The following is a 26,793-nucleotide window of genomic DNA, read 5'->3' as shown; positions in this document are numbered from 1 at the left end:
TTTTATATTTTTGTATTATAATTAAATGGTTGACTGACTGACTGACTGACTGACTGACTGACTGACTGACTGACTGACTGACTGACTGACTGACTGACTGACTGACTGACTGACTGACTGACTGACTGACTGACTGACTGACTGACTGACTGACTGACTGACTGACTGGCTGGCTGGCTGGCTGGCTGGCTGGCTGGCTGGCTGGCTGGCTGTTTGCCTGCCTGCTTGACTGACTGACTGACTGACTGAGTGACTGACTGATATTTGAAGATTTATCACAGTTGAAGTAAGATATTTTGGATTGCTTTTATTTCATAAAAGCTTTTCTTCGACATGGATACTTTCATCGAGTCAAAGCCTTCATGTGATCAAGACTTTTATCGTGAGGTGGGTTCCATTATAGAGCTTTCACAGTTTTTCACACTTAAAGTGTTGTATGAGTTTATTAGATCTGATCTGGAAGATTCAATTCCACAGCTGCTGATGCATATAATTAGCTTGCAGACATGATTCAATGCGTGCAACGTGGACTTTGGACGGTCACTCGTTGTCACTCATTGAAAAGTGGCGCTAACTTTTTAGTTCAAGGACGAAATTCCGTGGTTTTATCATTTAAATGGAAGTTTTTCAACCACTACTTTCCCTGTAGTGCTGTTGGATTTTGATTATGTAATTGTGGCAAACGAGAATTTAAGATTGTTCTTGAATGTTATTTTTGTTGCATTTGGTAAAGAGTTAGTTGTTTAGGGGTTTTCAAATTGTATTAGAGACCTTAAGATCGAGGTTTGGCCATCTTACCGCGAACGCCAAACCGCGGTTTGCGGTTAGCGGTTTCACCTTAGCCGTCTGCCTATATTTGGGACTTAAGATCCACGGGTGCATGATAGACTTGTGAATTATGAGAAATTAGTACAAAAACAATATGGCTGCTGCTCGAAGGTGATATGTGAATTTTGATGTGTTTGTTGGATTTTGATTGATTAATAAGAGCAGAACACCAAATCACTGACCTTCTTGAAATCAGACAAGACTACAAAGATCTGCCGGACGTTATGCAGCTGGATGATAGCAGTTCTGAAGGCTTGTCTTCGAGCGATGAAGATCTCGATTTCTTATTTCTAGTATGCAATACTATGCATTCACATATCATCAGAAATCTGCTTTTATTTTACTTTGTTTATCGTAGTTTAAAAACAGAGTAATCCGGCTGGCAAAACAGTTCCAGCAACAAATAGCCGGCTGCCATGTTTGTTTTCAATTCATTCGTTAGTTCATTTCTATTTTAGCTGAGAAATCGTCTTTCAAAATATGTTTCTATGAAAAAGAACTCGATAATTAATAAGCGAAAGAGTTCTAAAAAATAGTATTTTCTCTCAAACATGGGATTGTGATGTTTTAGGGTGCAAAAAAACTTGCGGTAAATCACTTACCGCTAGAGTGTGGTCTTGCTGTACAAACGTGAACCTCAAACCGCAAACCTGACGGCTAGGCACTGGTCACATGACTTCTTGACGTTCGCGGCTCGCGGGAAGTGCCGAAAAATCTCAATCTTAAGGTCTCTATTGTATTGTATTAGTCCTTTCTAGTTTTGGCATGTCTTTTTAACAAATCGACGACAGTTTTCCATATTATAGACCATAAAATGACGTTATAGAATGTTCAAAATTCAAGTGGAACCACAAACCGAAGACGAGTGGTTTCACTACCAAGTTTTGAACATTTTATGGCTGCATTTTCTGGTCTATAAAATAGACTATAGACCATAGAAAACTGTCGTCGATTTGCTTTCTGCAATAACATGGAAAAAGTACATTGAGGAGCGGAATTGGCTCTATTTTCCGTTGAGAAAGCGCGTGCGTTGCATCTGACGTCATTTTTCATTGTCTGTACTCTTACAGACAGTAGCTATGAGCCAATCAGCGCGCGATAATTTTCACAGATATTGTGGAAATAATACTGACCTGCTCTATGTAATGTTCGTCCACGCCACGTTGTTTCCAAGGTCTGTAAGAGCCATGCGTTCAGCACATTTCTTTATGACCTCATGCACGACCCAGAAAAGACGGACTACTTCACTCTAATGGCTCAAAGAACAAGAATTGCTCCCAAGTAAGTTAATTTGAAACTGTTGCCCTTATTTCAGTGTTAAATTGGCTATGTCACCGTTAAAGTAGCTATTTCTGTAACACAAAAATCCAGGGTTATGTTTTTGCAGTGAGCGGCACTAATTCTGTTTGAATATCGCATTCATCATCGTCTTTCCTTGGTATCAGGGCCTGTAAACAATAGCCCATTTTACAATTGTGTCCTAAGTGACCTGGCCTTGGATTGTAAGCCAGGCTGGGGTGACCTTGCTTTGATACAAACCACACTGCTTTTCATATGTAGATCGTGCTGTTCTTATGCTATCTAGTTTGCATTTACTTATTTACTCATTATAAATAAATTACAACTCGGAAAAAGAAAAAAATCCCGAGTCCGTGACGGGAATCGGGAAACGGGAATCGAACCCATGTTGTTCCAGATATCAGATGGAATGCTCCACTACTGAGCTATGGGACACCCGTGGTTAGCGAGGTCAATCAATCCTTACTCTTTGGTCTAAAGGTCTCTAAAAAGTCGTTTTATTTTTCTACTGTAGGGCAGGACCTTTGAGAAAAAGAAGTTCTTCATCTGTTCCTGTCCCCGTCATTTCGGAGGAGTTTTTCGTGAGTCCACAAGCAGATCTCAGCATCTATGTTCTTCCGCCCTTCCCACTTGAAGGGATTTTCACAGGTAAATAATGAGCACTTTTCATTACTTAGCACACAAGTGCGGAGTGAATGGCAATTGAACGGGACCTAACCAAAAAACCGAAGACAAGGTGATTAGCAGTCGTAAAAGAACTCAATTTTATACAATGGACTTTCGTTTATCTTAACCCTTGCGGTTTAGACTGTGTCAAAGTCCGTTTCCTTTAAAATCGTGATAATTAAGATGCATAATTTTGACTTTAAATTCCTGTGTTAGTATCTATAACAATCTTATGCACCGTCCACAACTATCCGTTTTGGAAATGAATGGAGTTTTTTTTTTTCTTTTTACTCATACACCTTTATTTATTTATGCCAGGGCGATCCAGCCAGAGTCAAAACTCACTCTATTATCAAGAGGAGCGCTAATTACCCTACTCGGTGTGGCCTGCTGGCCACAGGTCTACCAACCAAAACGATTGATAAAAGGAGATTTTCAAAACGCTGCCCAAAGTGAAGTTTATTGGAAACCGTGATTAAACACTTACTGTGGACAGCAAAAACCAGTGATAAAAAGAGTTTTCGAAAATGATGACGTAACAGCATCGATAGAAGTTAACAGAAAGTAATGTTTTCGACCGTTAAATCATTTCGAAAGCGAATAAAAACGCGTGCGTGAAGGCGAAAAAATAATTAATGCGTTTTGGGGCACCTTCATTTTCAAGTATAAACGATCGTTAACGGATACTTTTCGACGAGGCCTCATTTACCCAAGAAGAAAGTATCGACTTACAATTTAAGGAATCAAACAAGTCAGTATCCGAAAGTTAATACAGATAGATTCAAGAACTCTTACGTTAATCGCCTAATTTTTAGATACAATTTAGCTACGTGAGCGTATTTTAATTGTAAATAACTTAGATGTATGTACTTTTTACTCAAATATTGTGACATGAGATATGTATTTTTTATCTTGTGAGGAAATAAAGACTTTTATTATTATTATTATTATTATTATTATTATTATTATTATTATTATTATTATTACTATTATTATTATTATTATTTTATTAGCGCTTAATAAGTTTGTTCTACCTTTTAGGAAGTTTCTACGCGGACTACTTGACATCTCTGAATGAAAAAATTTCAGTAAGTAAAGTTATCAGTTAAAATTGTTCCTCCAGTAACAGTGCTGAGTTTAGAGAGAAACGGTGCCTGGAAGTATCCTGATATGCAGTGAAATGCTACACGAAATAGAGAAAGTGGCTAACAAGAGTGTGATTATCTTTCACTCTTAAAAATGTGGTTTCTGGTGATATGGCATTTTATTATAATTCTTAATCTTGTTGTTGTATTTATTCAGGATCTTATGAACAAGTCTTCCAGTCTTGTTGCCAACTACTTGTACCTGCGCGGAATGTTACGAGCCGCCTGTGGACAGAATATAAAGGTACACACGGGTGAACCAACTCTTGTACTTGAGAAATCATTATTGACGGTTTATATCCAAAATAACGTATTTAATGTTTTGCACTCTTTCATAACTCTGTTTTTCCTTTTTCAACAGGCAGTGGATGATTTCTTTTTGGTTTCGTCCAAAAATGTGCAACTTTTTCCAACCAAGTAAGTAAAGCCAGCCACAACAAACCTTTTAACCCTGTAACCACAATATGACCAGGCATCTTCTCCTCGCTGCTCGCCATATACAGTAAACACCCACATTTAAGAACCTACTGTTTTTAAGGTCAGCCTGAATAAGTCGTCATATGATTATTGATTAACAGCGGGTGGATCGGGTTTTCGAAAAGCTCTGAAATGAACTCCCGATCGCTTACGTTTTCACTTTCCTGGTTCATTGCGCGACAGGTTTTCGAATGAACCAGCTGCCCCAACAAGAACACTTTTAAAATTCACGGTTATTGGAATATTTAACAGTCAAGTGGTTTTCTTGAATGGGTTACTGTTAGTTTTGACATCCATTGTCAGCAGACCTGTGCTTATGACAATAGCTCTTCGACCCAAGACGCGCCATTTTCAAACACAACTGCAACAGGTAGTTTTCAAATTTAAAAGGCAAATGGTTCCTGTTGACCTATTTTGAAAGTTGAAACGGGTTTTGTTTCAGGAAAGACCCATCTTTCATATGCCGTACGTGAAAATTTGAAACGCCGTTTGGATTGTTAAAAAATTTCTTCTGAGAACGGCCCCATACCAAAAATGGCCTATTTTTGTCCATTTTTAAACGCAAAAAGCGAATTCTTATACCCGCTATATCCACTTACTTTTCGGCTTAAGTTGAAGATACAACCTTTCTTCTTCAAAACGCCGCGTGTGAAAGTTAAAGTTCTCACTCCAGGAAATCAGAAAAACCCGTTTTATCAACCCTTGTGGGCTAATTTGGGCCCTTTGTTCTCCTATTCAGACCATTTGACGGTACGCACACATTCGAGTTTGCCGCCTCATCTTATATAACCGACGTGTCTAAAATGACGAATTTCAGCCTGGAGGTTCTCAATCCACTTGTTCTTTAATGCGGGTGTTTGCTGTATTGTTTATAAATGTCAGGACATTTTGTCTTTGTTGATCATTCCCGTTATTCTCATGACCTGTATGTTTGAGTAAAATGATATTGTGAAGAGAATTTCGATACTGGTCAGTGTTGGGGATTAAAGGCGCTAGGGTAAAGCCAAGAAAGCAAACCTTTGTGGCGAGTGAAACCTAGAAGTGTCGGAACGGAGTCATTTTAGGCCTGTTTCAAACGTCGGGCGACTGGATTGGGAACAGCTGACAAGCGCGACAAGGGTACGGCAGCGGTTTCAAACGCCGGGCTTTATCCAGTCGCGCCAAATTCAAAATTCTATAAAAGCGAAACTGTTGCTCAGCAGTATTATACATCCAAAATGGCGGATAGAAATGTAAGTGAGAACCAGACAAGGTTTGCTTTCCTGAGGATTATTTTGGAGGCTAGACGGTGACGATTCCTTATGCAACTAGATTGTCGTCCCTTCGTCTTATCTCCGTTATTCCTGCTAACCTTCTTCTGGCTTCTCCGAATCAGGGTCAATTTCCGTATCGGAGTCGTTCTCTTTTGATACGCAATCTATGTTAGGTGTAGAGTGGTGTGGCACGGACTCTTCTTCACCAGAAAATTCAGAAGAAGACACCGTGTACTTGCTCAGGGAACTTCGCCAATTGTGCTGCCAATTTATTTCATTCTCGTCCTAGAGCTCCACGGTCAGCTAGAGCATGCGCAGTAGCATCAAACCACCAAAACTTTATATTTTCATAATTTATGAGTTGAGTTCAACACGGCATTGACATGACGTTTGACTGAAACATGCCGCCGTGCAACTGCCGTGTAGCACGGCACACGTCCTGGAATTTAATTGTGGTGTCGAACTAACGACAAGTTGCATCACCAAATGTTTGTAGTAGTAGTAAGTGGTAGCAGTAACTTAATTTAATGAGGGTAGAAACACATTACAGTTATAAACGCTGAAGAACTTTGAAACGTCGCGCTACTACTGTACTAACGCCTAATTTAACTCCTGAATTAAGTTTGACACGGCATTAGAGCGACATTTGAAAAAGGCCTTTTAATGCTATGAATGAACTATGGTTTGTTTTGTGTAAAGAAGTTCAATTGATGTGTACTCTTGTGTGATTAAACTTTAGAACTGTGCAGGAAATCATGTGTAAACTGAGCGACGCTGAATTGGCAGAACTGAGAACAAAACAGTTCAGTAGGAAAGCGGAACATTTGCGTCTGCAGGCAATGGTAAGGAAAGCATGAACAAGTTGAGTGGATAAGCTTAACTGTGTGTAATCAAGCTTCTTTTTCAATCACGTGGTCTTATTTGTCTGTTCATGTATAGGTCTTTTACCGGTTACAAAAACATTTTTGTTTAATAAACAATTTTTCCATCTCTCTCTCAGGAAAAGGTGGATTTCAGGCGAGATAGGTGAGCTTAAAGAAGTAGAAGTAGAAGTAAACTCCAGAATTATTCATTAGTAATCTGTGACTTTATAAATAAAATAAGTCAAGTATAGAATTGAGGAATGGCGAGAGGGGCCGTTCTCCCTCCACTCACCCCAGTCCTCCAATTTTTCGCCAATTTTCAGCAAATTTGTGTTCTTGTTTGTTCCCGTTGTTAAGTCCTTCTTGACAATTTAATTTTTGGTTGTTTCTTTGTTAACAAATGAGAGTGAAGAATGATCACTTCTGTTTTGGTAGTAAACTGAAAACCGCGCTTGAAACGTAGTCTAAATCTCATGACGTTTGAATTGAGAACTCGGTAATGTTTATCATGAATACGCTGAGGTAGCGGCTGTGCTCTCTTTCAACAGAAAAGAAGTGGTTACGTCAGCAATCCCGTCTACTCGTTTAGGTGAGACTCTCTTAATTTAATTAATAAAATTAGGGCTGCGTTCAATTCACCTTACTCTGGAATTAGAAGAAACAGAATCTTCATTTGCTCATTTTGGGCAATTAGGTTGTAACATTGATCGTGCAGAGCAATTAAGGTCCACGAAATATTACGCTTTGGTTAAAATGTTTCTTTCATTTGGTTGTTAGTACGTTTAGAGTTTGTGAAGCACGTCAGCCGGCTACAGATCGCCAACAGCCAGGACGCGGGAGAAAGGCTATTCCAAGCATTGACAACGAATTCTAAAATGGAAGGTAAACTGTATACTATACAAGAGTCTTGATGAGATGATGTGTTATTCAGTCCGTGACATCGGCATGGTTTGAAAAAAGAAATCCGAGTTCTCCTGTCAGGAGTCAAACCTATGATTTTCCGATTACTAGTTCGGATTCTGTTAACCGCTGAGTGAAGGAAACTCGTGGGAGCTAAGAACCGTAAACTGATTTTCTTCTCTTTTCTTTTCTGTTCCTTTTTTCTCTTCTTTCTTGCATTTTCTTTATTTTCTTCTCGGTATTCCCTTTTAGTACTTTTTCCCAAACTTTCTTTTTCTGTTCTACCATATTCACTTTGCAAAGGTGAAAGCTTAAAAGGTGACCAGTGTTCAATTAGTATGGAGAACTGATCGAAAATTCTTTTCCTTTTTAGAGGTCGATCCTGAAACATTTGCTACATTTTATGAAGCTTTCACAGAGGTAACAGCAAAAAAAACTTTCACAAGTACCCACCTTCTACATGCACACCAGGTTTTACGCACAAGTTAGCGAACCACAATGAAAACGCTTGCACTAGCATATAATGTCCTTGTTTGATAATGGCTTCTTATTCAAAGCTAAGCACTATTGCCTAGCTTCCTACGCAGACGTTCTTTGGCTTGTCACGTCACGCACAACACGTCACGCACGAGGAGTGCGTGACGTGACGAGTCAAAGAGCGTCTGCTTAGGAGGCTAACTATTACCGTGAGTTATTCTAATTTTCAACAGAGACTCGATTTCTCAAATTCTCGTGGAAGATACCGCTGAGAGGCGCATAAACCATTTTCGTTGTGTTATCACGTGCACAATAAGACACATTTGATTTATCCTACTGCACTCAGATGTCACTTCATACTGTCCGATCCCTTGACATTGATAGCTTTTGAGGCTTAATTTTTTTTATTTCCACCCTTAGGCTAGCTTCAAAGCCAGAAGTGTTTCACTGCGCAACGTTCTCTTAGGAGAAAATGAGGTCAGCATGATTATTCCTAGTTGTGTTGCATTTCTTCCTCAAGGGAGGAAAGTAATTTTTTATACTGCGATGGGATATGCGGGAGGTGCCCCTGACTCAAACAACGAGGGTTTTTTTAAAAAAAATTGCTACAGTGGAACCCCGATTTTACGATAGTCGATCTAACGATATTCCCGATTTAACGATCAACATTCTGTGTCCCGGCAAAAATTATTTATAAATCCGGAGTTCGTTTACAACGATATCCCGATTTAACGATATGATTTTGCTGTCCCCTTGCCATATCGTAAAATCGAGGTTCCACTGTAGTACGATGACAATGGCTGTGCTTGATAGCCTGCTTCAGTTTCGATGATCTCGTCATTGAACGATGTTGAGCCCCTTTACCACTTGATATATAAGCTTCTATACATTTTACTCAGTTTCTCTTTTCTCGTTGATAGAGAACAAACAGGCAATTTACACTTGTATGGAATTGTGACGTCATATCTACAGACAGTGGGATTCATGTGTATAGATGTGACGTCATATTTTCACGGTCACTCAAAGTTTGTGTTATCCGTCTTATTCACTTTGTTGCTTATGATAATCATCATCATCATCAAATTGATTTGGCTGAGAGCATTGTCTTAATTTTTCCTCATCAGTATGTCCTTAAGGTCTCGCAGCTGATAAAGACGAACCGAGGAATGGGTTTCCTCGTTCTCACAATTAACAGGTAAGTTGTAACTTACATTATTCAAATATGACATTCAAATGAAAACCGTTGAGCAGTACTTTCATGCAGTGCTGTGTTTGTCTCGGTGTTTTGAAAATAAAATCTGGCATTGTCATTTGTTGTTGTTGGGTTGTTGTTGTTGTTGAGGCTTTGCACCTTTGTATTTAATGGCTTCATTAATCCACTCTTTGTTTGTTTTACCTGGAGTCACTCAAACGTCACTCAACTTAATGATGGCTAATCCTCCCTCTGAAGCGTGTGTCTTCTTTGTTACCCAGGTTACTGTTCATGGAAAACGGAACGCAAGATTGCAATACTGTCGTCAAAATTGAGGATATCAAGGACGTGGAAGCCATCACTTACTCTAATACAATGTTTACCCGTGGGAATACAGCTATTAAAATAACCAGCAACTGTAAGATAATATTATATATATTTGTATCCTTGGAATTGAACTGGAACTAACTTGCACACGAGACTTAATCGGGGAAATCCTTTCACGTGCAAATATTTTTTGATATATTCCCCCGCAATAGCTTCCATTTCAAGCTACAAGTAATTGTAAAAAGAGTTTAAATACTTTCTGATTGCGGGTACATTTTATCGTTTAGCAAAATGGTGAACGAAGAATTAGCGTTATTGCTAAAGTAATTGGTCATTAAAAGAGCGCTTTCATAGTATGAAGCTGGAATGTCCAAAACGGAAAACAAGAGACGTCTGCGATGTTTGTTAGAGCTGAATTACTAATGAGTGTGCTTGACGACGTTTGCCTGTTTGGGTCCACACAATCACTAGACCCGGCCCCACCCGTCATGTCAAAAGAGCATGGTAGAACTCGCCACTCCGACAGAAAGTAATAAGTTCTCAATATGCTTATTTAAAGTCTTACAATCATACGGATAGAACTAAAGGAACTGACCTTGGAAGGAACGGTGTCGTGTCATTGACACATCACTGTCACTGTCACCGTTTTAACCGTCTTTCAGGTCAACCCTCGATGCCATTTGTAGCTTCGGTGAAGGAAGAGACGGACTTCTGGCGCAATTGTCTGCTGGAAATGAAAGTCGGATACAAGATGGCTTATGGTAGGAAGAAATCAATTCTCAATCTCAATAACAGTCCATAAATCAAAGCCAGATAAAATCACGCACCGTGATACCAGATTTCCATCAACTATGATCCAAATGCATGAGTACTTTGGCATTGGTGTTTTATAGTCTGGTTGGTTTACCTTCTTCCAGGCTGGAAAGACCCGGCGATAATTGGACACGCTGCTCAGAACGTGATAATGGCAGATGCTCTAAGACAAAGGTAAATCAACTTTGCTTAGGACAAAAAGAATGATGCTTTTTGACGGAGGTTTTCACTGTTACTGTGGAGCAGTGTTGGGCTTTGAGTGGATGTTCTGTGTACGAACACTTTGTTGTTTTATGAACTGTTCATACGTTGCACACATTGTTTTGAGTGCGTCGTAACCAGTATTTTTCCTTTCTGGTCTTATTTTAACCCCTTTTCGTATTATATTATTACTTTGAAATATCCGTCATTCTCGCGGTACTTGAAAAAACTGGATAATCCTGCAAACAACAAACATGTATTTAAATTCACAAGAATCGAAAATTTGGCCACATATTAGTTCGCTGACTGAACTGTTTTTCTCTGTTCTTCTTTTTTACAGTGACTATCCAGACCAAACTGTATCGGTAAGTCTATAAGTTGAGAGGCAAACTTCGTAGTTACAACAGAGGTCCTGGACACTGATTGAGCACGAGCATGAACATTAATTTGTACACGTATCACACTATGACGGAAACGTTTTTAATTGGTCAGTTGGCCATAGGAGACATAACACAACCCCTATTGGGTTTTATGCTCAAGAAACGGTGCACAAGAAGTTCAACTATCGAGTTAAATAACAAGTCCCCATTTATTTTTTTATTTATTTATTTTTTTTTTTTTTTACAATAGTATACCATCACATTTATAACATGTACCATCACATTTTTTTTTACCATCACATTGTGCAATAATGAAACTATTTGGCCTTTTTTCGGTTTATATTTGCGGCTAAGCATGTTTTCATTATTATGAACAAAGTTGAAACATAAGCAAGCGAAAATTAAAGTTAATAGCCGACGTTTCGGCGTCATCGTCATTCACAAGGCAAAGTGGATAAATTAATGCGAAGATTTGATTTCTATACTCTACAGTCTCTACAAATTAGCATATTAACAATTAATGGATCACAAGTTCTTCAAGTGAATACCTTTGCGCGAATCGAGTCTGTTTGCACGTTTAGGGATGGTTTAAGTTTTCTCATGAAAAGCATCTCCGTGAATGGTGTCACGATGACGCCGAAACGTCGGCTATTAACTTTAATTTTCGCTTGCTTATGTTTCAAGAAATCATTATTGATCAAAACTTCATGAGCAAAGTTGATTCAAATAACTTAACAAATCTAAATTGTGTTCTTCTACCTTGCTCCCTAGCGTGTCCTTTACTACAGCACACAAAGTGACTCAGAAAATCAACTGTCTGATGATACCAGAAAGGTAAGAGGAACATGATAATCTCTTTTTGTTGCAGATGAAATTCCACCGATTTTTGGTATAAAATCCTTGCCTCCCCGCCCCCTCCCCTCTCGCCGTCCCAACCACACATGCCCATTATTAAAGATGGTCATCATGACGAATTTTGTTTTTCCTTTGTTATGAAACTAATTGTTTCCTTTCAATAGTCGCTCGTAAAGAGGCTAAGTCCCTCACCTCAAGACATGGAGAAAACGACAGTGGAAGCCCTGCTTTACCTTCCTGGGAGTAAGTTGATGATGGAACATTATTGAATTCAGCCATGCTTTGGCCTATAATATTTGATACAGTTTTATTAACAGGTCAACATTTTAGTCTCTACTATTCATTGTGTATTTCATGAGCAGTAAAATGTCATTTTTGTTAGACGCTATACTTGACTTCACTTATACTGTAAAGCTCTTTCGAATTCTCGTGGATGTTTGTGTAGATTAGTTTTCCACGGCTTCAATAAAATTGGCATTAGATGACGTAAGAGTTGATCAGAGCTCATAATCTCACTGTCACGTACATTGTACTTGCATACAAACGAAAAGTTAGTTGGCTGCACGTTCGCAAAAAATCTTAGAGGCGATGCATGAACAGCTAGCGACGTGAACGTACTGAAAACGTTGAAAGTTCTTCAACTTTTTACATTTACGTTTCAAACCCCAACTGCTGTTTTTGCCAACCACCACACACACCGTCTCCAGTTTTAGTAGTGTAAAGGTACGTCCATATGAAGGTCAAATTTACATGACAGTAGAAATCTACCTTTTGACCGAAAACTATAATCTTAGATAGCGCGTGATATGGCGTGGCATGACATGACATGACCCGCACTGAGAGGGAGAAAGCTTGCACCCTCGTTAACTCTCGGCGTAGCTTGTGTATTAGTTCACTCCCATATTATATGACATATGATACGTTTTGTTTTATCAACCTAGTTGATAAGGTAAAGGCCCTCGCCAGAGCGTATCTTGAAGAAGGGCCAATTTACCTTATAAACTCAGTTGATAAAACAAAACATTCGTTTTCAGTCTCCACCAACACAGCACCACCAGTTTCTTTCTATCGCCCTTAAATCGCAAGACATATATTGTTTTGTCAAGTTTCTTCTTGGTCTTCTTTGATCTCCAGGCAAGCTATGGAAGATCATTCAGTAATCTTGCTGAAGGGTCTTGTTGTCAAACAAAATCAATATGATGTCAGTTCTTCTCCCAGATATAACCTCGTTAAACTATACCTGTAACATATTCAAGAGAGGCATTTTGTAACTGCTTGTGTTGTATTTTTTTCAGCAAAGGACAGCGGTCCAAAAGTGTGGTGTGCTATGGTAGGTGGTGAAACTTTATGCGTGCCCTGCACAGTATAAATTATTTGTAGAAATACGCGCGCTATGATTTGGTCGAATCGAGTTCATTGAAAGAAATAAAAATCCTGTTCCTCGTGCACTATTGAGTTATATGTTCTTAAAAATTCCCCGGTGCTTATATACCTCAGGAATGCATTCGGCGCGTTTTTTATTCATTGAATATAAATTAATTAATTGTCTTGTTATTATATGGCTAAATTGTATCCAAGTTAACATTCAGTGAAGTTGTAAAAAAAGATGTATGGCTGAATTGGCCTATTATGCAGAGAAGCAATCCGCCGTACGGAAAAAGATGGCCGCTGTACATTTTACCACAATATACAGTGGAACCCGTTAATACGACCACCTTCGGCCCGTGAAAATATGGTCGTAATAACAGGGTGGTCGGATTAACGAGGTTGTAAAACTAAGGAAATGACTGTACTTTCATTTCGTTCGCCTTACGAGGTAGTCGTAAGGCTGGGTTCCACTCTACTGAGAACCTTAAAGAGCCAATAGGCACATAGAAAGTCATATTTTTTTGCGAAATTCGTCCCTGTACTAACAACGTTGTATATGCTTGGTTTGAAGTTTGTAGAAGTTTTCTGTGCGTTTTTATGACCGTTCTGGGGATTTCGTACGCTAAGAATTATGGGTAAATGTACCAGTCGCCATCTTTTTCGGTACGATGGATTCTGATTGGTTGTCTTAGCCGTACCCTAACATGGTTGTTTTGTTCCAGGGTTCCTCACAGTCTGGTGTTATTGTCGTGATTGATGCTGTCGCCTGGGAATATGAGACACAGATGAGACATGCTAAGGAACTGGCGGTAAGTACTGCAGTAGGTGGGAATCTTGTGGAGGCAATTGAGTCAGGGATCGACTCACTGATTTTCCTCATCCGGTGAGACATTGGTATAACATTTGGATCGTTTTCAATCCATGCACTAAGTTTGTGAGTGACAAAGAAAAATCAATTGCTCCCCTTGGGTGTGTTGCGTATCTCCACACGGAAGCTTCACATTTAACTGCCAGTTACATAGTATGATTACATGATCAGATAACGGTGAACAGGGAAGTGAAATGGTTTAACCTCTAACTCACTTGGAAGAGTTATGCTAGATGCACATTCTTCCCCACTCTGCATTACCACCCTCTGCTGCTTGGAAAAGTGGGCGGTTTTCAGGGAACTAGGGTTTTTGGGAGGTAATTTTGGCCTACCGTTGTGCCTTCCTCAAAAGAGCGCTGTCACGGAGAATTCTGCGGTACTTTACTCAAACCTGCTAAAACATTTGACAAAGAACCCGGGTTTTTTTCTAACATGAAATTGTTCTTATGGGAATGAGAGGAAAATACTAGGTGATATCTCCAAGGAAGCTAAAGAACTAACATAAGAAATAGGTGACATTGTCCCTTGAATGTACAACTGGACTTGTCCACTGCGCTCCAACATAACTTGAACCATGTCCCACCGCCACAAGGGTGTATTGTATAGCCGCTCAGTGGTCTATTTCCACAGCTATTACGTCTGGGATATTTCGATGGCTGAAACTGTAACTTTATAAGAGAACAGCGTAAAACTATTATACTCGAACAGGACCTATCAAACCACAAAATAGGTCTTTGCCTGGCGTCTTCGATAACCCCCCTACCCCCTACCCCAGACAAGGTTGGTCCCCTTCGAAGTTCTTGTGACCAGTTCCCTAACTGCTGTTCATGTAGGGAGGCTTTTTCCATTCTGTGTACATTGTTGTGGAAGCTACATCGATTAATCTCAATTTTTTAAAAGCGTTCTGGGTTCATGTCTCCAGACCCCTGTACAAGTGAGAAGTAGCGTTTGGCACTCGCCAAAAACCATACACTTCCATGGACGGAATTCCTCAGAAATTGGATCGGCATTCCAAAATACTAAGGTACATCCCAGTGCACAGTCTCAGTTGCATTTGGGCTCATGGCTTCTGTTTGTCTGAAGCAACACATCCACAACCCACAAAACAATCTTCAGTATGCGATAAGATATGAAATTGGTCACCCATCTTTGTGCTTAAGCCACTCATTGTCTGTTTATTTTCCTTTAGAGTTGCTTGTTGGCAGTTGGACAGAACCAAGTCTGGGCGGGCTCCCTAGATAACACCATCTACGTTATAAACACGCACACTGGAAAAGGTGAGACAATAGGCCATTTCGAGTTGCCTTGAACCTCATTTTGAAAGCGAGGTTAAGCGCAAAGTTTTCATTATAAAAATTAGTTTTCATTCATATGCAAAAAAGACTAATTTTCGTATGGAAAGCTTTCCACTTTTTTAATAGCCGCGCTTTCATAATGAGGTTCACAGTAACTCGGAAATGGCCTATTGCCATTACAATTTGTGTAAGAGGTGAGTGTGGCTTATGCTTGCCTTCGTTTCAGGCAACAACTGGTCGCTATAGCGCAAAAATGTAATTTGTAAGAGGCCAACTATGGATCAAATAAAATTACCCATGTAAAAACCCTTCGATGACGTTTAGTCGTATCTAGCAAGACTAGACAAAACAAAACTTTCGCCAAACATTGTCTGTGTAGATACTTATCAGACTTAATTCAGTGTCTTTTTCTCTGATGAGTACTTAAATTCAGGTTTAAAGATTGGGAGATTCACTTATCTAATCGTGGGAACTGAGCAAAGAGGGCCACAAGAAAGTATTGTTGAATAGATTTTACTATACTTTTAGTGTAGGAGCGACATCTTCTTCGAGTTAGTAAATAGAGTTTTTGCTCACGTTTGTTCTATTCTGTTAATTTCGATTTCCACACTTTAGCCGATCAACAGTTGTCAGCTCACAGGGAATCCCTGTCACACATGATAGAAACCCAAGATAAACATAGGTAAGTACATTCTTATGTTTCGTTGTTCACCACTTTATTGATTGGTTTAAATTCACCACATGACGTGATCGTGTTCTTCCACGAAAAGATGCTATCGAGCGATAGTGCAATTTCTCCTTTGTGGTGTCTATTACTAGCACCTTGGCACAAACTTTTAACACCGTTACGCGTGTTTGCAAATCTTCACTAAGTTGCCTGTCAAATTAACACGTTTGTGTTTATGGTGCAGCCTGTACACCCCCCCCCCCCCCCCCCCCGCCCCGAAATGATCTCAACCCTGAAATAATGCCCACAATGGCACGGATTAGTTGCTTCTTAATTGCCACAATGTGTTGTTGCTGGCGCTGGTTGAGGGTAAACACTTCCAATTTGACAAACTTAACTTTACGCAGGAACTCCACCGTGTGGAGCGCCAGTTCGAATGGACAGATCGTAGGTTGGGATCCTGAGACCCTCACACCTAAAAAGGAGGTAAGACAAGTCCCTTAAAATATATTCTCCATTGTATGACGAGAGTGCATTACTTTGGACCGTGTTTATTTGTGCTTGTGCGTTGAGGTTATGCCTGCGTTATCTTAATTTACAAGGGGAAAGCGACGACGCTTTCACGTGCACAAGCAAAGAAGGGGAAGAGCTGTTTTTCGTGTGCTTACGTTACTACTTGCCCTTATGTTCTGTCTCAGTCGGTTTCGCTGTACCTCTCTTGTGCTTATACTTGCGTAGTATTTTGTAAACTCGTTCATTCATTCGTTCGTTCGTTCATTCTCAAGCCGCCGTTACACGTTGAAACGTTTAGCTGAAACTTGTGTGCAACAGCAAACGAGACCAGTTTCACGAAGTGGTGTTACACGGTGAAACTCTTGTTTTTTCACCACTGCGACCATTGCGAGCCGTTGCAGAAGTAGAGAGCGGTTCTACTTTTCGTGAAACTTGTCTCGCAACGGAAGTTCGAAAAAGTTTACGAAACCGACCATGTTACACGGCGCAACGCCTGCTGAAACTTGTTTCGCAGCGCCGTTGCACACAAGTTTCAGCTAAAAGTTTCAACGTGTAACGGGGGCTTTCTTCACCGAGACTTTTCAAAGGCTAGCCTTATCTTTCTCTGGGGGTGAATAAGCCGAATATCTTCCGAGTTGTTACATCGATGATGGACTTCACAAACTCTGTGTACTATTTTGTTGCCTGTAATGCAGGGTGAGAAAAGGTTACGCTCTCTTTCTTTTATTAGTGACAATCTGCATTATTTTCTTATCACAGCTTCAGGTCCAACTAGGGAAAAGAGACGAAAAAACTCTGTACTGGTTTTGTGCTGTTGGAGAGACGTTCTGGTGTGGTAAGTGTCACAAATGTATGAATGCGAGTATGACATCGTAGTTGTTACTGGCAAAGCCCTCATCTCTGGTTATCACACCACAATCGTAATCGGTGTGTACCGTCTGATAACAATCTTAGGCCAGAAGGATCTGACACCGGCAGTGCAAAGCAAAGCTGAGTTAGCCAGACGCCACTGTTTGTGAAAATGTCGCATCTAAATGCGTTGTTTGTAGTGGCAGTGCACCTAACTACACCGAGCTAGTTTTCATTCAAATAACGACAAACATTTAATTCAGACTAAATACAACAGATTTAAACCACAGGTTTCTGTATACCCAGTTAAACTTTCCTGTACACAAAGATCGAAACTCCGTTACTGGTGTAAACCCTTCACTATGATCTGTTCTGCACTTTTGAGAATCATGAAGATCGTAATAACGTCTTCTCTCTTATTTCTACAGCAACAAGGTCTTCCGTGTACGTGATTAATTATGCGGGAGGCAATGAGGCCACCAAAGTTTTGACTCCTAAAAAAGATCAGCCGATGAGCATTGACTGTATGTGTGCAGTGTCTGACACTCGGGTGAGTGGGTCTCTAAAATGTTGGAAATGACTGCTCAACAGTGTTTATTTGAATGATAGGATTTGATGCACAGACTACGAGCAGACCGTTATTTTTCTTAGGGTATTAAAACAGCAAAATCCTGCACCCCTCGAGGAGACTTTCGCTCCTAGTCTTAGCGGACTGCTTGTTGTCTATAAAGTTGGCAGGTGTTAATAAACAATACAGCAGGAGAATTCAGCAAGAATGCAGAGATGTTTTCGCGCAGTTTGTGACTCAAAAAACAACATTTATTCCAATTCCAATTACATCTGGATAAATAAGTATGAATATATGAAATATATATTGAACTGCGGATGAAAGGTTAAATAGAAGAAAGATCCTCACAGTTAGTGCGTAACTTAAGCAGTTGAGAAAAGAAAGCCTGAAAAAAAATTCAGGCTTGAACGGGATTCGAAGCCATGACGATGATGCGATGCCGGTGCAGTGCTCTACCAACTGAGCTATCAACCTAACTGGGAGCTGGTCATATTGTGAGTTCGTAATTTACCCGTGAAGGATGAATAAATAAATATGAATATATGAAACATCATGTATTGAACTGCGGATGAAAGATTAAATGGAAGAAAGGACCTCGGAGTTAGTACGCAACTTAAGCAGTTGCGAAAAGTAAGCGTGAAAAATAAACAGTTCAAGCCTGAATTTTTTAGGCTTTCTTTTCGCAACTACTTAAGTTGCGTACTAACTACGAGGATCTTTCTTCTATTTAATACATCTGGATAGTGTCCCCAATTACCACTCCAAAACTCGAGGCAAAAGTTGCTTTAGTTCACACGAATTAAAATCGCGCTTGAAAGTGCCATTCTTAATTCGCCAGTGTGAACCGCGTCAGTTAGGTCCGTGTGATCAGTCTAGACAAATTGTTGTACTGTATTTTTAAACTGTGAATACTTCATTGTCTCCATCAGGTGTGGACTGGTTGTGACAGGTGTGCTCTCATCGTCATTTGGAACACCGATACCTTTGACAATGAACATCGTACCCTTTGCAAGTGCAAAGATTGTGCGCTGTGCAGATGCGGTGGCTTTACCAAGATGATCCGGGTTGATCAACAGGTAAAGTTCTGTTAGGTGCCTTAGTGCTTTGGAGAAACGTCAATCTGGAGTTAAAGTTTTGAGGTGTCTCATACCCACTTTCACTGTACACTCAAACCACGGTTACACTAGTGGTTTGTAACCTGCACGGGCGATACGAATTGTCGAAAAATTCGATTCGCCAGAGCGCGGTTAAAATAGCACGTGTAACCACCTTGCGCAAGCTATGCGAAAACGCAATATTTTGTCGCAAAAGATTTTGCTGCGACTATTTTTCTGCGACGTTGTAGTTGTCGCGTCGCCTGTGCGCGAAAGGCTATGTGTGATTTCTAATGCGCGCCGGCGATGAGTTTTCCAAACCAAAAAGGTAAATTGACCCCCGTCAAGATTTTCGAGTGCTGACGTCTCGAGTGTAAGCCTTCGTACTTCTGGGGAGTGCTAATCCTCGAAACGTCAGCATTCGGAACTCTTTACGGTGGCCAATTTACATTTAGTTATCAACTCTGTTGATAAACCAAACATTCGTTTCTACTTCCCACCGACGCAACATAGCAGTTTCTAACTAACCCCTTCATCCGTTTAAAAAAATAAATAGGTTTGTGAGAACGCCTTCACACTGAAATCGCCTCTCCCATAAAAGCAAAAAATCGTTCTTTTAGCCTCGGCTTTATAGCATGAGAGACCATACATGGGAAGGATGTTTCGTACTGAGGTGGAACAGGGCTCGGCGGAGTGGGTACAGTGTATCCTTTCTAACTGAGGTGCCGACATACAGACCGACCAATTGAGCCGATTTTTTCTTCCTTATTCTTTATTTGATCATTACTTTGCAGGTGTGGGTTGGAAGCAAAATTGGCACCATCTATGTCATGAATTCTAAAACAGCGAAAGTGGACATGGTAATATCCAGATACTATCTAGCTTAACATGGGATCATTGCCCTCCGAAAACGAGGAAGTTTTGTTCAACGTACTGTTGCAATTCAATCTTCGCTAACCATGAGTCTTTTAACCTTCTTTGATGTGGCATATTTATGCACCTTTGTCTTGGATTCACGACAGATATCAACGAAATTGACCTATCATGCGTGGTCAAAGGTCTCGTTTCTTCGTTTGTCATTTTGAGTTTTTGTCTCGGGCCGTTTGTTTGTTTGTTCGTTAAAAGTAAACCGACGGAGGTTTTCATCTTGCTTGTCAAAAATATTTTTAAACGCGAATGGTTAAATTAAATAACTGACTTTATTTAAGTGTCGAAGTCCTTAGCACTATTGTGCTAATTGGGGACACTATGAATCAGTGAAATAAATATACAAATTGAACACAACGTATGCTGTAAATCCCAACTGGTGGGAGGCAAACCAGTTGGGTATTTACAAAGCGTGATTAACTGAAATCTAAGTCAAAACTGAGGGACAAGAATCCTTTGGCAGAGTCTTTATTGATTAGCAATTAAACTGGAATTAAAGTTCTCACTAATCCTGAATTAGTTTAATAGGGCTTTGAACAACTTCTTTTCTTTTATTTACTTTTATTTGTGCTTTTTTTTTTTTCAATATACATGGTTGATTCTTACAATCTTGTAGTGGTGAGATATAGAATTAAATTAATTATTAGTTAAAATAATGTGCAAGCAAGGAAGCTAAATGAACCATTTGGTTATCTTGTTAGCTCCCAAGTACAAAGAGTAATGGGACGTGGGGAAAGATAAGCAGCTCTCTCTTCTTTGCCTCCTTCTCTTAGAGTAAGCTCTTACAGTTCCTTGAAAACTCACCTTTTCATTTCAGGAGTTGAGTCTACACGAGGACCGTATACGTGCCATGTGCATAACAGACTACGGACTGATTGTTACGGGACCCGGGTCGCGGGACGGGAGAATTGCCGTGTGGAAATCGTACCTCGCTGTGGACTATCTTGGCCAGAAAGTGGCAACAGAAGTAAAACAGGATGATACTAGCATTTGTGAGGAAGATGGCTTCGAAGTGGTTTGGAAGAAAGAAAAAGTGCAGTTCGATATGGATCGGAACGAAATCTGTTTCATCAAAGGTGCTTCGAATTAACAGTTTTCACTAAAGCCTGGTTCCCACTTAGAAAAACACAAGGACTCGCTAACAAAGCCTTGAGCACATGCAAACAGTGATATGGATACAACTTAAACTTCTTGTGTCGTTTTCTTCATTCTTGTGCTTGTTTCACTGGGGTTCCCACAAAAGGATCTTTATTTCGTTTATGTTTTTGTTCATTTCCGTCGGTTCTCACGTGATTTTACTTGACTTCGTGATTTTTTGTCTTATCGGACAAGTGGGAGTCAAGCTTAAGTTTTGCCCATCCTAAGTGGAGACAAATCTAAAATATTGGGGATTGTGGTAACAAAACGGCTGGTCCGTTTAAAAGGGGGTTTAAAATTAGCCAATTATCAGGAAACGTTCCCTTTACATTCCCCAGCTGAACTTAATTTTTTACCGCGAACATTTCTGAGTAAAACGGAGTTCTGCCTTAATTTCCAGGATGAAGGCCGTTGTAAATTTAAATACCGATTTTAATTTTTTTTTTTTTAGGAAGCATGATTTCGCAAAGACATTAAAAAAAATAGATTTAGTTTGAACAGAGTACTGTTTACTATACGTCATATATATTCAGAAGTCTAATTATATTTAAATGTTGTGATTTGATTAATTGTGAAGAGCTCTTAGGTCACAAGAATTTTTTGCGATTCTGTTTATCCAGTGGACATTATGAATTGCCTCTCGCAAGAGTTTTTTCTCACGATTCATTTCTATAATTTCCCGAATTCTTTTATTTAAAAGTTTGCATAAGTGTGAATAGCTAAAACAAAACACCCGTTTCCCTCGGAGTACATGGGACATTATTTGAACGCCTCCTATGATATTTTTGTTGAAAGCATAAACATTTTACACGGTTTTTATAAGCCTTCATTTCCCAGAGGATTCTAGTCAATACGAAAACGATACAAATATAAATAAAAAATTTCATGCTGTTAAAGGAATAATTTAGGAGGTACATTGTTGCGTGAACAAAAGGCTGTAATTTGTCGAAATAACCGTCGGGTTCCAGGGACTCTTCTCACAAACTCCCGAAGAGTTTACGGGCCTAAGAACTATTTTTTTAATCCGTTTTTCGTCGATTGGTGGTGGCGTTTAGTGCAAATTTGCAACGGTGTAGCTTTGAGGGACTATGTCAGCTGGGGCACATGCGCAGTAGAGTCCGGTTGAGACTAATTTGCATACAACTCGTCGGGGGGCGGATTTTTGCTTTCCCGTCATTGCAATTAAAAGCTTTCAAAAAATATCGCAACAGAAAGCTTCTATAATTACTAAAGAATGTTTGTAAATAAAACATTCAGCTAACTTTCCTAAGATTTACGCGATTTAAACAGATGAAAACAGCTTCCTGAACTCTCCGACGGTATTTGAAAAGTTGGGCCAACGATTTCAAAGTGCTTTTCTTCAACGCGCGCATGCGCCTGGGGTGACAGTCCCTTTTTAAAGAAAGTAAAAATCGAATATCTGGTTATTACATTGTTCGTGTAAAGTAGTACTTAGAGCCTGGGGCGTTTTCGAGAGTTTTTAGAGAAGCACACAAGTTGATTAGATATTCGAGATGGAAACGATACAAGTACAAATATAATTTGATGTAATTAACGATGCAATTTATATAGCTACATTTTTATTGTAAAGGTCGAAGCCTTTTTGACTAAGCCGTCAGATTCCAGACATTGTTGGAAACGAAAATGTTAAAAATACAAATAACAATTTAATGCAGTTACAGGAACAATTTGTATAGCCAATTTTCATTGTAAAGGCCGTTAGTCGCTTCAGGTATTGGAAAAAAAACTTCTGCTCTGTCGAGCTGCTTTAAACAGTTTTGATAACGTGAAAATAAATGTTTGTTGTTTTCAGAGCCTTAGAAATGATATGAGCTTTCTAAGCCTTTTCCCACAATGTCCGTGAGAGTTAATCATGGCTAATACAAAACCGAATGAAAGCGATATTCACACTTAATAAATAGACCAATTTCGATACATTAAGGTTGCGTGCGATTGATCGTATTCCGGAACAGGAATAAGAGGAATAGTTGTTAAATTTCTCTTCTTGAGTAATTTGAAAAGCCATTTCTGTAAATATTTAGTGACACATGATAATTTAAGAACCATTTCGTACTCCAGTAACTCCTAAAACCTCTTATGAGGGATTTCTTGCCATCGTTGTATGTATTCCTATTCCGGAATAGGGTCAATCGAACGCACCCTAAAATTCTAGCTTGGCTACGAGGCTTATGGGAATAAAACAACAGAAATAACGTTGAAGTTCAGAGTTGAATGATTAATTTCTTTTGCTTTATTCCGGCCTAAGCCTCGTAGCCAAGATAGAAAAATATCGAAGTTGGCCTGTAGAATTTTTCCAAGATGGCGCAAAAAGTCGCGACTTACACGGTGTCTGCGTTTGTACCCTCAGTGCAAAGCGTACTGCCCGCTAGGTTTTCTGGTTCACCAGTACTGCTTGACTTTCAACTGAAAGAAAATTTTCGAATAATTTCCTAACGTGCCATTCTTCAAACATTTCTTCAACAACGAACGAAAGAGATTGGCATGGCTATTAAATATCCAACTTCATTCGCTTCAAAACCACGGAAAAGTGAAATAGAATAACGCCGAAGCAGACCGGGAATCTATCTATTATGTTGAAGCCTTTCACCACTGAGCACGCGCAATTCCATTTCGATTTAAAGTGTTCATTTAGATACGTAATAAACAGCTCGCAAGCGTCATGAAATTAAGGTTAAACTCCGGCACAAATTACATTCTTATAACATACGAGAGCTTGCGTCTTCATTTTAAAAGGAACAAGAATGTCTTTTTCACGGCGCAAATTTGTTGTTAAAAGATGCTCGAGTTCAATTCCATCGGTGAAAGATCACCAACGTCATTCTGATGTGGAACGTCAAAGCGCAACAAACTCGAAAGAAGAAAAACTGAACAACAACGTCCATGATCAACGCTCTAAAAACAGATTTTGTGAAACTCCATTAACTACGGAGATGATACCTCACGAGGAGAAGTTAAACAATCCTCGAAATAGGGAATTGGCTACAGATTCCTGGCAGGCGTACCAAAGTGGGTTACTTTTAGAAGCCACCGGGATTTTATCGGACCACCGTAGCGGGGAGATTTTCGACCACCAGGTGGACGATATGAGTCAACGAATGAAAACGAAAGAACAGTCCAGGGATGATTGTTTTTTCACTAATCCGGTAATGATTAGTGAAAATGTCGATGGAAGACGATCTCGTCAAGGATTCGCGAAAAACAATTATAGCTTCAATGATGAGCACGCGCCGAGGGCAGAAGATAAGCGTTATGAAATTCCTAGTGATAAATTAAACAGTTTCATTTCCTTCAATTATGGCGCAATCCCACGCCCGAAAAGAGGAACCTCAAGGAAAAAATATAGTGGCAATAACCAAGCACGGGCAAACGACATCCATTATATTTTACATGATGACATTTCGCGAGCTGTGAGTCAACCAAGAAGATCACTGTCTGCCGCTAGCTACGACTCCAAACCACGGCCAAAGAAAAATAACTTTTTAACAAACAGCGAGAATGGTGATGCTCTTTCGATGGCAGAGGATATTCGTCTCGTTTTAGGTGACAGTATTCCTGCTCAACAATCAAGAACATCGATAGCATCTGTTGGTGGTACAATACCACGCCCGAAAAAGAAGGATTCGACACGAAAACCAAATTTTACCGACAATATAATGTTATCTAGGGATATAGACCAGATAATAGAAGAAGAGGTTGGGGATTTTGGTTTAACTGAAAAGATGTATGCTAAAAGTCGCGCAGTTCCGCGACCAAAAACAGACTTCTACCAAAAACCGAAGTTTGCGCAAGACAGCAAGTTGAAAAAGGATATTGAATATATTCTAAGCGACAACCTACCAAACGAACAGGCCTCATGCCGTCCAAAGAAGAGTTCACCGAGAAAAATGAATTATGATGATGATGATATCAAAGGAGTCAAGAATATGGACACAATCATTGAGGAAGAGGTCGAAGAATTTGATTCAAGAACCATGACAAGGACGTTCAAATCCAATGCCGGGAGGCATGACAGCGATCTCTTGCTGACAAACAAAATGAACTGTTATTCACAGAAAGCAACTCCATTAAAATATACACCAGTGGTAAGAGATAGAAACAACCTACCCACAAACATGAAGAAGCATGCTTGTGACAATATACTGGATAAGGCCACTAATAAGAGATTGGAAATTCCGCGTTTTGACTTGAACAAAGACAAGATCGAAAAAACTATTTTTAATGACTTCGCTGAGCAAAAAGCAAAGCAGAGTAGTTATGTGACAGTCAATACACCAATTGATAGAAAAAGGGCTGTTACAGCTGGCTCACGTGGTGAAGATTACAAAACGCCTGAAGATTATACTATCGAAGAGTTGGTTGCGGAGTTATTTCCTGAACTATTGGCTGATGTGCTACCTCCTGATGTCCCGTATGTTGAATTCCCGGATGCCAGTGCCCAGCCACTGAATCGCGACAGTGCTTGTTCTGTTACCGATGCAGATGACTTGCGGCCCATGGCAGCTGGGCTGTCTAAAGTGGCGTCAGTACGGCCAAATTCGAGAGACAGTCGCACATGCGCAGAAAAGTGGACTAGTGGGGTCATATATACTGACGAAGAGCTGAAGTTAATGGCGGAAATTGAGAGGGACTACAGCGTCAGAAGGCACTGAGGAAATTGCGTGCATACAAACTACTTTTATTTAGACGTCTTGGGCACTCTAGTATCTGTGATTATGATTAGAGCCAATCCAGAACGCTAGAATGGACTCAGTGATGATTATCTGAAGGAAAGCTATACTTCAGAGTTGTACAATGATGCAATTACACTTTTTAAGAACTTAATCCACTTGTTAAACGCTGAATATCTCCTGACTTCTTTCTTTCTTTTTCTTTCTTTTTTTTTTTTTTTCGCTCTTGTTTTTCGTAGCATAGTCCGCGCCACTCAGTTTAAAAGTGGAATAATGATCATTACCGATACTTCTTTTTTTTGTTGTTGTTACTGACTAAGTAGCAACATCACTATCCTATATGAAAGATAAAATAATTCAATGAAATCATCCTCATCCCATCCATGTCTTGTTACTGAGTAATGTTACACAACACGCGGTCTTCCCATTCCCAAATCGCCCTTCACCTGTTTCCTTGGAGAATTGGCCAGATCCGACTGTCGGTTCCCAAATGATTTTTGCTCCCCACGTCCATAAAACCTTCTTCTTATGAATGGTTGGCCCTCCCTGCTTCCTTCAGAAAGGTGGTTATACTCGCTACTGCTGTTTCCATGATATGACATATTGCCTGAAATGATCATGGTACAGTGGTACTACAGGTCGTTAGCCTGATCAGGGCTGACACCCTACCAAAAGGACCACTGAGAAGACTGGATTTAATCTGCATTTCACCATGATCAACCTTTTCTGCATGGTTTACTTTACCGAGAGTTCCCCGCCTGTTGGCTTAGCTCTTCACTCTAGCGTTGCACGTTGGTCAGCCTCCCGCAGCAAACATGCTTTGTCCCCTTGCGACCAAAAACTAATAAGTGTTCTTTAATATTTCCAACAATGAAACTGCCTAGTGATCTTGTCCCCTGTGATCGTTTTGGTAAGAGGGGATCGACGTGCCGGCTTTCTGCGACCGATTTATAAAGTACATGAACCAAGAAGATGCACACCAAGTTGGTTCAGTAAACTTTACCGATGAGATTTTACAACTCATTTCAACTGAGTGTAACAACAACCACAAGCTTTATTACCAAATTAAAAAGTTGTACTGAAACAAGACATAATATGGTAGTCAAAAGTCTACAAATCCGCCAGAGTCTGTTTAACTAGAAT

The 26,793-nt window shown here is 39.8% G+C and overlaps 2 protein-coding genes across 2 annotated transcripts in view; both read left to right on the top strand.

Annotated features, from left to right (window-relative positions):
- LOC146490029 (DENN domain-containing protein 3-like) overlaps window positions 1-22,776 on the top strand; it is a 38,992-nt gene extending 16,216 nt beyond the window's left edge. Inside the window, exons 19-47 of the mRNA XM_085124219.1 lie at window positions 322-387; window positions 2,003-2,109; window positions 2,642-2,775; window positions 3,835-3,881; window positions 4,096-4,182; window positions 4,300-4,355; window positions 6,408-6,510; window positions 6,669-6,694; window positions 7,080-7,120; window positions 7,309-7,413; window positions 7,805-7,851; window positions 8,329-8,385; window positions 9,033-9,103; window positions 9,382-9,518; window positions 10,090-10,188; window positions 10,345-10,414; window positions 10,782-10,806; window positions 11,593-11,655; window positions 11,841-11,919; window positions 12,972-13,006; window positions 13,767-13,853; window positions 15,102-15,189; window positions 15,823-15,889; window positions 16,282-16,360; window positions 17,147-17,222; window positions 17,665-17,786; window positions 18,734-18,880; window positions 19,693-19,758; window positions 20,643-22,776. Of these exons, the coding sequence (XP_084980345.1) occupies window positions 322-387; window positions 2,003-2,109; window positions 2,642-2,775; window positions 3,835-3,881; window positions 4,096-4,182; window positions 4,300-4,355; window positions 6,408-6,510; window positions 6,669-6,694; window positions 7,080-7,120; window positions 7,309-7,413; window positions 7,805-7,851; window positions 8,329-8,385; window positions 9,033-9,103; window positions 9,382-9,518; window positions 10,090-10,188; window positions 10,345-10,414; window positions 10,782-10,806; window positions 11,593-11,655; window positions 11,841-11,919; window positions 12,972-13,006; window positions 13,767-13,853; window positions 15,102-15,189; window positions 15,823-15,889; window positions 16,282-16,360; window positions 17,147-17,222; window positions 17,665-17,786; window positions 18,734-18,880; window positions 19,693-19,758; window positions 20,643-20,915 (2,460 nt within the window). The 3' untranslated portion in view covers window positions 20,916-22,776. The remainder of the gene's footprint in view (window positions 1-321; window positions 388-2,002; window positions 2,110-2,641; window positions 2,776-3,834; window positions 3,882-4,095; window positions 4,183-4,299; window positions 4,356-6,407; window positions 6,511-6,668; window positions 6,695-7,079; window positions 7,121-7,308; window positions 7,414-7,804; window positions 7,852-8,328; window positions 8,386-9,032; window positions 9,104-9,381; window positions 9,519-10,089; window positions 10,189-10,344; window positions 10,415-10,781; window positions 10,807-11,592; window positions 11,656-11,840; window positions 11,920-12,971; window positions 13,007-13,766; window positions 13,854-15,101; window positions 15,190-15,822; window positions 15,890-16,281; window positions 16,361-17,146; window positions 17,223-17,664; window positions 17,787-18,733; window positions 18,881-19,692; window positions 19,759-20,642) is intronic.
- An 863-nt stretch (window positions 22,777-23,639) lies between these two features.
- LOC146490028 (uncharacterized) lies at window positions 23,640-26,017 on the top strand. The gene has a single exon (XM_085091271.1). It carries the CDS (start codon window positions 23,725-23,727, stop codon window positions 25,630-25,632), a length of 1,908 nt encoding a protein of 635 aa, XP_084947397.1. The 5' UTR covers window positions 23,640-23,724; the 3' UTR covers window positions 25,633-26,017.
- The last annotated feature ends 776 nt before the right edge of the window (window positions 26,018-26,793 follow it).

This window comes from Pavona decussata, unplaced genomic scaffold (assembly GCF_977016875.1).
Source record: "Pavona decussata unplaced genomic scaffold, jaPavDecu1.1 SCAFFOLD_2, whole genome shotgun sequence".
In the NCBI taxonomy this organism is placed as follows: Eukaryota; Metazoa; Cnidaria; class Anthozoa; order Scleractinia; family Agariciidae; genus Pavona; species Pavona decussata.
The sequence above is the reverse complement of the archived record's forward strand: the minus strand, read 5'-3'. Positions and strand labels throughout refer to the sequence as shown.

Bases quoted from the DNA above. Each gene is read 5' to 3' on its own strand.
- LOC146490028 (XM_085091271.1), top strand. From the start codon at position 23,725: ATGTCTTTTTCACGGCGCAAATTTGTTGTTAAAAGATGCTCGAGTTCA.